The sequence below is a fragment of the Salmo salar genome, chromosome 02, assembly GCF_965601325.2.
Source record: "Salmo salar chromosome 02, fSalSal1, whole genome shotgun sequence".
Lineage (NCBI taxonomy): Eukaryota > Metazoa > Chordata > Actinopteri > Salmoniformes > Salmonidae > Salmo > Salmo salar.
This window is the reverse complement of record NC_138292.1, coordinates 75,737,363-75,749,826: the sequence shown is the minus strand read 5'-3', so window position 1 is coordinate 75,749,826 and position 12,464 is coordinate 75,737,363. Positions and strand designations below refer to the sequence as shown.

At 43.8% G+C, this 12,464-nt stretch overlaps 1 protein-coding gene across 2 annotated transcripts in view; it reads left to right on the top strand.

The window, feature by feature from the left end:
• Positions 1 to 698: 698 nt before the first annotated feature.
• LOC106592158 (DENN domain-containing protein 1B) overlaps positions 699 to 12,464 on the top strand; it is a 23,997-nt gene continuing 12,231 nt past the window's right edge. The window contains exons 1-9 of one of the 2 annotated variants that reach the window (XM_045709752.2): positions 703 to 956; positions 3,175 to 3,239; positions 5,532 to 5,575; positions 5,834 to 5,883; positions 6,865 to 6,984; positions 7,104 to 7,173; positions 7,874 to 7,954; positions 8,179 to 8,259; positions 9,281 to 9,334. In XM_045709752.2, the coding sequence (XP_045565708.1) occupies positions 940 to 956; positions 3,175 to 3,239; positions 5,532 to 5,575; positions 5,834 to 5,883; positions 6,865 to 6,984; positions 7,104 to 7,173; positions 7,874 to 7,954; positions 8,179 to 8,259; positions 9,281 to 9,334 (582 nt within the window). In that variant the 5' untranslated portion in view covers positions 703 to 939. Of the gene's footprint in view, positions 957 to 3,174; positions 3,240 to 5,531; positions 5,576 to 5,833; positions 5,884 to 6,864; positions 6,985 to 7,103; positions 7,174 to 7,873; positions 7,955 to 8,178; positions 8,260 to 9,280; positions 9,335 to 12,464 lie in introns of both variants that reach the window. The other variant, XM_045709753.2, reaches the window with a different exon arrangement.

The window sequence follows — 12,464 nt, the reverse complement described above, 5'->3', positions numbered from 1 at the left end:
ACTACAATCAACAGAATGATCATAACATGGTTGTGAAGGGACTGCTGACTGTGTCCCAAATGGCACCCTATTCCCTATGGGCCCTCTGGTCAAAAGTAGTGCACTACATAGGGAATAGGGTGCAATTTGGGACGGCATAATATCACCATTGACATTGAGTGGAACGATGAGTTTAGTCCGATTTTGTTCAAATGTAAGGGGGAGGGGTGATGATGAAACCAAACAAGAAGTACAGGCTAGACTCCTGACCATTACTACTTCCTCTAAACATGACTACAGTGTGAAGTCAATGGTGAGAGATGGGGTGGCAGAGGGAGTGAAAGAATGGGAGGAGAGAAAGAGATGGAGAGGGAGAGGGAGAGGGAGAGGGAGAGGGAGAGAGAGGGAGAGAGGGAGAGAGGAGAGAGAGAGACAGACAGACAGACAGACAGACAGACAGACAGACAGACAGACAGACAGACAGACAGACAGACAGACAGACAGACAGACAGACAGACAGACAGACAGACAGACAGACAGACAGACAGACAGACAGACAGACAGACAGACAGACAGACAGACAGACAGACAGACAGAGATGACAGAAAGAAAGTGACAGTGGTGAGTTGGTAGAGAACTGAAAAGGAGAGGGAGAAAGAGGGAGAGGGAGGAAGAGAGAGAGAGAGAGAGAGAGAGAGAGAGCAATGTAATCGGCCACAGACCACACGCACACACAAACACAGACGCACACAGATATCAGGAAGTAATCTGTTCAGTGCTGACTGTGCAGGCTGCTGTCTTGTATGTAAGCAGAAGAGTGTGTACCGAACGTCAGCGTGTGCACGTCAGTGTGTGTGTCTGCCGACAACAGGTTGCAAGTATGACCCTCTCACTCCAGACCTAAGGATCTCTGACCCCACTGGACAGACACATGGACACACAGCTACACGGACCAACACCATGGGCTCAAGATTAAAGTAAGTCTAACGGCTCTCTATTTTCTCTCAATCTTTCTAGTCTCTCCTCTCTGTTGTTGCGGCTTCTATCACTTCCTCTCTCTCGGCTGCACAGGAAGCAGGTTTGCACAGTTGCCCGCGGTAACACTGTTGCCGTCGGCAATGCGATGATACTAGTAGCCGTATTCAAAGAAGAATCAAGGCCTCACTTGTATTCTTCCACTACTTATGCTCTGTTCACCTGAATACGTTCTCCTTCCGCAGTTTGTTATGAATACTCAAACATTGAATACCACTATCTTTAAAGTTGATCATTTATTTCTACTTTTAAAGTTGATACTTTTCATTGTCAGTGATCTGGTAGTAGAGACAGGATAGAGGCCTCTACATGAGACAACCAAACAGACTGTCAGTCCACAGCCCTGGTCCTTCCTCCTATGTTCCTTGTTTATATTACTGGTGAGGTGTGATGTTCTTGTTGTGGTTTTACATTTCAGCAGGCACTCTTATCCAGAACGACTTCCAGGAGCAATTAGGGTAAAGTGACTTGCTCAAGGGCACGTCGTCAGATCTTTGACCTTGTCAGCTAGGGGATTCAAACCAGTGACCTTTCGGTTACGGGCCCAACGTTCTTAACCACCAGGCTACCTACCACCTAGATGTGTTCTGCTCTTGTTCCTAATGTGATGTGTTCTGATCTTGTTCCTACTGTAATGTGTTCTGATCTTGTTCCTACTGTAATGTGTTCTGCTCTTGTTCCTACTGTAATGTGTTCTGATCTTGTTCCTACTGTGATGTGTTCTGATCTTGTTCCTACTGTAATGTGTTCTGATCTTGTTCCTACTGTAATGTGTTCTGATCTTGTTCCTACTGTGATGTGTTCTGATCTTGTTCATACTGTAATGTGTTCTGATCTTGTTCCAACTGTAATGTGTTCTGATCTTGATCCTACTGTAATGTGTTCTGCTCTTGTTCCTACTGTAATGTGTTCTGATCTTGTTCCTACTGTAATGTGTTCTGATCTTGTTCCTACTGTGATGTGTTCTGATCTTGTTCCTACTGTGATGTGTTCTGATCTTGTTCCTACTGTAATGTGTTCTGATCTTGTTCCTACTGTGATGTGTTCTGATCTTGTTCCTACTGTAATGTGTTCTGATCTTGTTCCTACTGTGATGTGTTCTGATCTTGTTCATACTGTAATGTGTTCTGATCTTGTTCCTACTGTAATGTGTTCTGCTCTTGTTCCTACTGTAATGTGTTCTGATCTTGTTCCTACTGTAATGTGTTCTGCTCTTGTTCCTACTGTAATGTGTTCTGCTCTTGTTCCTACTGTAATGTGTTCTGATCTTGTTCCTACTGTAATGTGTTCTGATCTTGTTCCTACTGTAATGTGTTCTGCTCTTTTTCCTACTGTAATGTGTGCTGCTCTTGTTCCTACTGTAATGTGTGCTGCTCTTGTTCCTACTGAAATGTGTTCTGCTCTTGTTCCTACTGTAATGTGTTCTGATCTTGTTCCTACTGTAATGTGTTCTGATCTTGTTCCTACTGTGATGTGTTCTGCTCTTCTTCCTACTGTGATGTGTTCTGATCTTGTTCATACTGTAATGTGTTCTGATCTTGTTCCTACTGTGATGTGTTCTGATCTTGTTCATACTGTAATGTGTTCTGCTCTTGTTCCTACTGTGATGTGTTCTGCTCTTGTTCCTACTGTGATGTGTTCTGATCTTGTTCATACTGTAATGTGTTCTGATCTTGTTCATACTGTAATGTGTTCTGATCTTGTTCCTACTGTGATGTGTTCTGATCTTGTTCCTACTGTAATGTGTTCTGCTCTTGTTCCTACTGTAATGTGTGCTGCTGTACTTCTTTGTGTCATTTCGGCAACTAAATGGTCCTTTAGTCAAATGCAAATCATTTTATAAAGTTTTTCTGGATTTTTTGGTTGTTATTCTGTCTCTCACTGTTCAAATAAACCTACCATTAAAATTATAGACTGATCATTTCTTTGTCAGTGGGCAAACGTACAAAATCAGCAGGGGATCAAATACTTTTTTCCCTCACTGTACTGGAGGAGAAGTGCTGGTGAGAGGTACTGGAGGACAGGTACCGGAGGTGAAGTGCTGGAGGAGAAGTACTGGAGGAGAGGTACAGGAGGAAAAGTACTGGAGGAGTGGTTTGGGAAACACTACTCTATCACTACTGTTAATGTCATGGTGTTGTTGTGTGTTTCTGTCTTCAGAGAAAACCCTGACAGGACCTTCTACTGGTTCTTTGAAGCATCTTGTCCAATCGCAAGAGACAAAGGTGAGTTTTTAGACACACACACACACGGACACACACACACGCACGCACGCACGCACACACGCGCACACACACACACACACACACACACACACACACACACGCACACACACACACACACACACACACACACACACACACACACACACACACACACACACACACAGTTGAAGTCGGAAGTTTACATACACCTTAGCCAAATACATTTAAACTACATTTTTCACAATTCCTGACAATTAATCAAAGTAAAAATTCCCTGTTGTAGGTCAGTTAGGATCACCACTTTATTTTAAGAATGTGAAATGTAGAGAGAGTAGAGAGAATAATTAATTTCAGCTTTTATTTCTTTCATGACATTCCTAGGGTGTCAGAAGTTTACATACACTCAATTAGTATTTGGTAGCATTGCCTTTAAATTGTTTCACTTGGGTCAAATGTTTCGGGTCACCTTCCACAAGTTTTCCCACAATAAGTTGGGTGAATTTTGGCCCATTCCTGCTGACAGAGCTGGTGTAACTAAGTCAGGTTTGTAGGCCTCCTTGCTCGCACACACTTTTTCAGTTCTGCCCACACATTTTCTATAGGACTGAGGTCGGGGCTTTGTGATGGCCACTCCAATACCTTGACTTTGTTGTCCTTCAGCCATTTTGCCACAACTTTGGAAGTGTGCTTGGGGTCATTGTCCATTTGGAAGACCCATTTGCGACCAAGCTTTAACTTCCTGACTGATGTCTTGAGATATTGTTTCAATATATCCACATAATTTTCCTACCTCATGATTTCATCTATTTTGTGAAGTGCACCAGTCCCTCCTGCAGCAAAGCACCCCCACAATATGATGCTGCCACCCCCGTGCTTCACGGTTGGGATGGTGTTCTTCGGGTTGCAAGCCTCTCCCTTTTTCCTCCAAATATAATGATGGTCTTTATGTCCAAACAGTTCTATTTTTGTTACATCAGACCAGAGGACATTTCTCCAAAAAATACGATCCTTGTCCCCATGTGCAGTTGCAAACCGTAGTCTGGCTTTTTTAATGGCGGTTTTGGAGCAGTGGCTTCTTCCTTGCTGATCGGCCTTTCAGGTTATGTCGATATAGGACTCGTTTTTCTGTGGATATAGAAACTTTTGTACCTGTTTCCTCCAGCATCTTCACAAGGTCCTTTGCTGTTGTTCTGGGATTGATTTGCACTTTTCGCACCAAAGTCTCTAGGAGACAGAATGTGTCTCCTTCTTGAGTGGTATGATGGCTGCGTGGTCCCATGGTGTTTATACTTGCGTACTATTGTTTGCACAGATGAACGTGGTACCTTCAGGCGTTTGGAAATTGCTTTGAGTTTGAAGGTAGGCCTTGAAATACATCCACAGGTACACCTCCAATTGACTCAAATGATGTCAATTAGCCTATCAGAAGCTTCTAAAGCCATCACATAATTTTCTGGAATTTTCCAAGCTGTTTAAAGAGACAGTCAACTTAGTGTATGTAAACTTCTAACCCACTGGAATTGTGATACAGTGAATTATAAATTAAATAATCTGTCTGTAAATAATTGTTGTAACAATGACTTGTGTCATCCTAACCGACTTGCCAAAACTATAGTTTGTTAACAAGAAATTTGTGGAGTGGTTGAAAAACGAGTTTAAATGACTCCAACCTAAGTGTATGTAAACTTCCAACTTCAATTGTACACACACACACACTCATTTCTGGTGTAGGTAAGAATCTCACAAACTTCCTGTCATGTGACCCACCCAGAAAACCACAGCAGCCTGCCTGGTTACCATGGATATGGGCTGAGACCGACATACCCAGCGACCGACCGACCGACCGACAGACAGACAGACAGACAGACAGACAGACAGACAGACAGACAGACAGACAGACAGACAGACAGACAGACAGACAGACAGACAGACAGACAGACAGACAGACAGACAGACAGACAGACAGACAGACAGACAGACAGACAGACAGACAGACAGACAGACAGACAGATAAATTGACAGAAAAGACAGAGAGGACCACAAATAGGACAGGACCTCAGCAGATAGGACATTAGTCAAACTGAAAGTGAGGGGGTGTGGTGGACCGTGTTCTTCAATTAAAAACATGACATGAGTTTGGTGTTTGTAGTTGTACGTGTGTGTGTGTGTGTGTGTGTGTGTGTGTGTGTGTGTGTGTGTGTGTGTGTGTGTGTGTGTGTGTGTGTGTGTGTGTGTGTGTGTGTGTGTGTGTGTGTGTGTGTGTGTGTGTGTGTGTGTGTTTATTCATCCTGTCTCTCATTTTGTCCTGTGTAGATCCTGATGTGTTGTTTCAGTATCCTGAAGACTTCAGTGATGAGGTAGAGACACCAGTCTTCCACACACACAAACAAACACACACACACACACACACACACACACACACACACACACCACACACACACACACACACACACACACACACACACACACACACACACACACACACACACCTGTGCATACAGATGCAGTACAGATTCCTCCGTGTCTAACTTCATATACATTTCAAATATTTGGTCTGTTCATAATGCGTGTGTGTGTGTGTGTGTGTGTGTGTGTGTGTGTGTGTGTGTGTCCAGGAATCCCGCCAGACCCTACCAAGGTTCTGCTTTCCCTATGACATAGAGAGGTAAGTGAGAGATTATGAACATACAGAGATAAAGAGATTATGGACACATAGAGAGAGAGATTATGAACACACAGAGAGAGAAAGATTATGGAGACATGGAGAGAAAGAGATTATGAACATACAGAGAGAGAGAGATTATGGACACAGAGAGAGAAAAATTATGAACATACAGAGAGAGAGAGATTATGGAGACATAGAGAGAGAGATTATGGAGACAGAGAGAGAGAGATTATGGACACATACAGAGAGAGAGATTATGGACACATAGAGAGAGAGAGATTATGGACACAGAGAGAGAGAGATTATGGACACAGAGAGAGAGAGATTATGTACACATAGTGAGAGAGCGATTTTCATCTGTCCTTATTCCCTCCCTCCCTCCCTTTCCCCTCCATCCATCCCTCCTCCTACCCCTCCCTTCTCTCCCTCCCTCCCTCTGTTCATCCTTTTCTTCCTCACTTCATCCACCCTTCCCTCCTCCTCCTCCTTCCTCCACCTCCTCCGCCCTCCTCCTCCTCCCTCCTCCTCCTCCTCCCTCCTCCTCCTTCTCCTCCGCCCTCCTCCCTCCTCCTCCCCCTCCCTCTTCCTTCTCCCTTCTCCTCCTCCTCCTCCTCCCTCCTCCCCCTCCCTCCCCCTCCTCCTCCCTCCTCCCTCCTCCCTCCTACTCCTCCCTCCTTCCTTCTTCTCCTCCTCCCTCCTCCTCCCTCCCCCTCCTCCTCCCTCCTCCTCCTCTCCCTCCTACTCCTCCCTCCTCCCTCCTCCTCCTCCTCCTCCTCCCCCTCCTCCTCCTCCTCCCCCTCCATACTCCTCCCTCTTTCTTCTCCTCCTCCTCCTCCCTCCTCCTCCTCCCTACTCCTCCCTCCTCCCTACTCCTCACCCTCCTCCTCCCTCCCCCTCCCTCCTCCTCCTCCTCCCTCCTCCTCCCTCCTTCTCCTCCTCCTCCTCTTCCTCCTCCTCCTCCTCCTCCTCCTCCTCCATCAGAGTGAGAGATGTGGTAGCAGTGCAACACTTCACCTTTGTGTTGACTGACTTGGAGGGATGCCAACGCTTCGGCTTCTGTCGCCTCACCAGCAGTTCACACACCTGCCTCTGTATGCTTAGGTAAGAGAGAGAGTGAGTGTGTGTGTGTGTGTGTGTGTGTGTGTGTGTGTTCATTACTGTATTTAGTGACAACATTAACCATATACTACTGTCATAATATGTGTAATTGTGTGTTGTAGCTACCTACCTTGGTTTGAGGTGTTTTACAAACTTCTGAACAACCTGGCTGACTATCTGACCAAGGGACAGGTGAGTCTCTTAATAACCTGGCTGACTATCTGACCAAGGGACAGGTGAGTCTCTTAATAACCTGGCTGACTATCTGACCAAGGGACAGGTGAGTCTCTTAATAACCTGGCTGACTATCTGACCAAGGGACAGGTGGGTCTCTCAATAACCTGGCTGACTATCTGACCAAGGGACAGGTGGGTCTCTCAATAACCTGGCTGAGTGTCTGTGGGTTTCATCCCCTCCCTCCCTCGTACTTGATTGATAAATGAACGTCACTGTCTGAAGAGACTTGGGCCAGTAACCGAAAGGTTGCTGGTTCAAATCCCCTGGCCGACAAGGTGAAAAATCTGTCGATGTGGCCTTGAACAAGGCACTTAACCCTCATTTTCTCCAGGGGCGCTGCACTACTATTACGGAGCCTGTAAAACAACACATGTCACTGCACTTACCTAGTGTGTGACAATAAAACATCTTAATTGTTTTCATGGGATGAGTTTGACACCCCTGCTTTATACTGGACTGTATTGTGTCTACAGTTCTTTACAGTCAAGTTCCTTCACACATTTTCCTGGCTTTTATTTGTCAAGTCAATTTAATTAGTATTTCATAAGCAGTTAATTAGTATTTCATAAGTATTTCATTAGTATTTTAAAGTATTTCATTAGTATTTCAAAAGTATTTCATTAGTGTTTCATGAGTATCGCTTGCTTCTCAACAGACCAATGAGATGCGAGAACTGCTGGCCGCCCTCTACACACATCCCCTGCCATTGGCTGTCGGCTCTGTCACTCTGCAGCTGGTAAGCCTCAATTAGTCTATTCATCACAACTTAGTATTTTGTCCCACCAATTCTAATTCCAATTGGAAATTCCAATTCCAACCCATTATATAAGAAACACAATCATATTACATTACGCGGTTGTCATTTAAACTGTTTTTTGTGTTGTAGTGTATCATGTGGATTTGTTATTAGATAGAAGGGTTTTCTGGGCTGTGTGGTAGTGTGTTGTGTTTCTCTCTGAGGGAGAGAAGCTATTGGTCAGGACAGAGATGCCCCGCCCTCCTGGACATGCCCCCCTCACCCCAGGGAAGGGGCAGGAAGGGGTGAGTCCTGGAAACCTGCTAGGTCTGGACTAACACCTGGAACCTAAAACCTGGTCTGGACTAACACTTAGAACCTAAAACCTGGTCTGTTATAACACCTGGAACCTAAAGCCTGGTCTGGACTAACACCTAGAACCTAAAAATTGGTCTGGACTAACAGTGAGAACCTAAAACCTGGTCTGGAATAACACTTAGAACCTAAAACCTGTTCTGTTCTGACTCATAAAACCTTAAACCTGTTCTGTTATAACACTTAGAACCTAAAACCTGGTCTGGAATAACACTTAGAACTTAAAACCTGTTCTGTTCTGACTCATAAAACCTTAAACCTGTTCTGTTATAACACTTAGAACCTAAAACCTGGTCTGGACTAACACCCACTAGAACCTTAAAACTGGTCTGCTGCACTAACACCTAGAACCTAAAACCTGGTCTGGATTAACACCTAGAACCTAAAACCTGGTCTGGATTAACACCTATAATCTAAAACCTGGTCTGGATTAACACCTATAACCTATAACCTGGTCTGGATTAACACCTATAACCTAAAACCTGGTCTGGATTAACACCTATAACCTAAAACCTGGTCTGGATTAACACCTAGAACCTATAACCTGGTCTGGATTAACACCTATAACCTATAACCTGATCTGGATTAACACCTATAACCTATAACCTGGTCTGGATTAACACCTATAACCTATAACCTGATCAACTACTAAACCAAGACATAGTTAACACCTAAAACTAGACTAATCAAAAATGTAAATCACCTGGACACTCGGTGAACCCTGGTTCTCTCAAGATCATCTCTCAGAACCAGACCTGATAACAGGATCGTGATGGGTCTACCAGTACTAACATACACCCAGATGTTGTTCTTTCTGACTAGGACTGCACCTCAAATGGCATCCTATTCCCTGCATAGAGCCCTATGCGCCATGGTCAAAAATAGTGCACTTATGGAATAGGGTGCCATTTGGGATGGAAACTAACTGCTACTTGTTCCCTTCTTCCCCAGGTCCCGTACTTCATCGCTCCAGACCCCAGAGGGCTCCCTTCCATCCCTGAAAGTGTGAGTCTGCTGTCAATGTAATACACTAACCCTGACCCTAACCCTAACCCTAACCCTGACCCTAACCCTGACCCTAATCCTGACCCTAACCCTGACCCTAATCCTGACCCTGACCCTAACCCTGACCCTGATGTATTCACCACACTGGGTCGTACAGATGTTAGATGTATTCACTACACTGGGTCGTACAGATGTTAGATGTATTCACCACACTGGGTCGTACAGATGTTAGATGTATTCACCACACTGGGTCGTACAGATGTTAGATGTATTCACCACACTGGGTCATACAGATGTTAGATGTATTCACCACACTGGGTCATACAGATGTTAGATGTATTCACCACACTGGGTCATACAGATGTTAGATGTATTCACCACAATGGGTCGTACAGATGTTAGATGTATTCACCACACTGGGTCATACAGATGTTAGATGTATTCACCACACTGGGTCATACAGATGTTAGATGTATTCACCACACTGGGTCGTACAGATGTTAGATGTATTCACCACACTGGGTCATACAGATGTTAGATGTATTCACCACACTGGGTCATACAGATGTTAGATGTATTCACCACACTGGGTCGTACAGATGTTAGATGTATTCACTACACTGGGTCATACAGATGTTAGATGTATTCACCACACTGGGTCGTACAGATGTTAGATGTATTCACCACACTGGGTCATACAGATGTTAGGTGTATTCACCACACTGGGTCATACAGATGTTAGATGTATTCACCACACTGGGTAATACAGCTGCAAAGACAAGATATGAGGTCACAATCACATACAGTGCCTTGCGAAAGTATTCGGCCCCCTTGAACTTTTCAACCTTTTGCCACATTTCAGGCTTCAAACATAAAGATATAAAACTGTAATTTTTTGTGAAGAATCAACAACAAGTGGGACACAATCATGAAGTGGAACGAAATGTATTGAATATTTCAAACTTTTTTAACAAATAAAAAACAGAAAAATTGGCCGTGCAAAATTATTCAGCCCCTTTACTTTCAGTGCAGCAAACTCTCTCCAGAAGTTCAGTGAGGATCTCTGAATGATCCAATGTTGACCTAAATGACTAATGATGATAAATAGAATCCACCTGTGTGTAATCAAGTCTCCGTATAAATGCACCTGCTCTGTGATAGTCTCAGAGGTCCGTTTAAAGCGCAGAGAGCATCATGAAGAACAAGGAACACACCAGGCAGGTCCGAGATACTGTTGTGGAGAAGTTTAAAGCCGGATTTGGATACAAAAAGATTTCCCAAGCTTTAAACATCCCAAGGAGCACTGTGCAAGCGATAATATTGAAATGGAAGGAGTATCAGACCACTGCAAATCTACGAAGACCCAGCCGTCCCTCTAAACTTTCAGCTCATACAAGGAGAAGACTGATCAGAGATGCAGCCAAGAGGCCCATGATCACCCTGGATGAACTGCAGAGATCTACAGCTGAGGTGGGAGACTCTGTCCATAGGACAACAATCAGTCGTATACTGCACAAATCTGGCCTTTATGGAAGAGTGGCAAGAAGAAAGCCATTTCTTAAAGATATCCATAAAAAGTGTTGTTTAAAGTTTGCCACTAGCCACCTGGGAGACACACCAAACATGTGGAAGAAGGTGCTCTGGTCAGATGAAACCAAAATCGAACTTTTTGGCAACAATGCAAAACGTTATGTTTGGCGTAAAAGCAACACAGCTCATCACCCTGAACACACCCTATCCCCACTGTCAAACATGGTGGTGGCAGCATCATGGTTTGGGCCTGCTTTTCTTCAGCAGGGGCAGGGAAGATGGTTAAAATTGATGGGAAGATGGATGGAGCCAAATACAGGACCATTCTGGAAGAAAACCTGATGGAGTCTGCAAAAGACCTGAGACTGGGACGGAGATTTGTCTTCCAACAAGACAATGATCCAAAACATAAAGCAAAATCTACAATTGAATGGTTCACAAATAAACATATCCAGGTGTTAGAATGGCCAAGTCAAAGTCCAGACCTGAATCCAATCGAGAATCTGTGGAAAGAACTGAAAACTGCTGTTCACAAACGCTCTCCATCCAACCTCACTGAGCTCGAGCTGTTTTGCAAGGAGCAATGGGCAAAAATTTCAGTCTCTCGATGTGCAAAACTGATAGAGACATACCCCAAGCGACTTACAGCTGTAATCGCAGCAAAAGGTGGCGCTACAAAGTATTAACTTAAGGGGGCTGAATAATTTTGCACGGCCAATTTTTCAGTTTTTTATTTGTTAAAAAAGTTTGAAATATCCAATAAATTTCGTTCCACTTCATGATTGTGTCCCACTTGTTGTTGATTCTTCACAATAAATTACAGTTTTATATCTTTATGTTTGAAGCCTGAAATGTGGCAAAAGGTCGAAAAGTTCAAGGGGGCCGAATACTTTCGCAAGGCACTGTATATTTACAACCTCTGACTAACCACCCGCCCCTCGCCCCCCCTCTTCCCAAACAGACCCCCCTCCTGTGTCGAAAAACAATTCATTGTTAGACAGGTGGTGTTATTGTCCCAGCTTGAGTCCAGAACCTTTGGTTCTCCTCCACCCACCTCCCTGTCTTCTTATCAGCCAGGAGAGGCTTTGAGACTAGGGAGTGCACAGTCCTGCAGCCTGCTACAGTCCACTAGATAATTATCCTTCTCAGACAGAAAGAACTATTTCTGAGAATAAGCAATATACAATTATAAACATACTAAAACATGCTCAAGGCAATTAGTCCATTTCCAACGATAGTATATACATCTCATAGATGACCAGTGTCTTAACATTGATTATACTATACATCTCATAGATGACCAGTGTCTTAACATTGATTATACTATACATCTCATAGATAACCAGTGTCTTAACATTGATTATACTATACATCTCATAGATAACCAGTGTCTTAACATTGATTATACTATACATCTCATAGATAACCAGTGTCTTAACATTGATTATACTATACATCTCATAGATAACCAGTGTCTTAACATTGATTATACTATACATCTCATAGCTAACCAGTGTCTTAACATTGATTATACTATACATCTCATAGATGACCAGTGCCTTGACATTGACAGAGAGATTGTTACGGGAAGATAAGACAT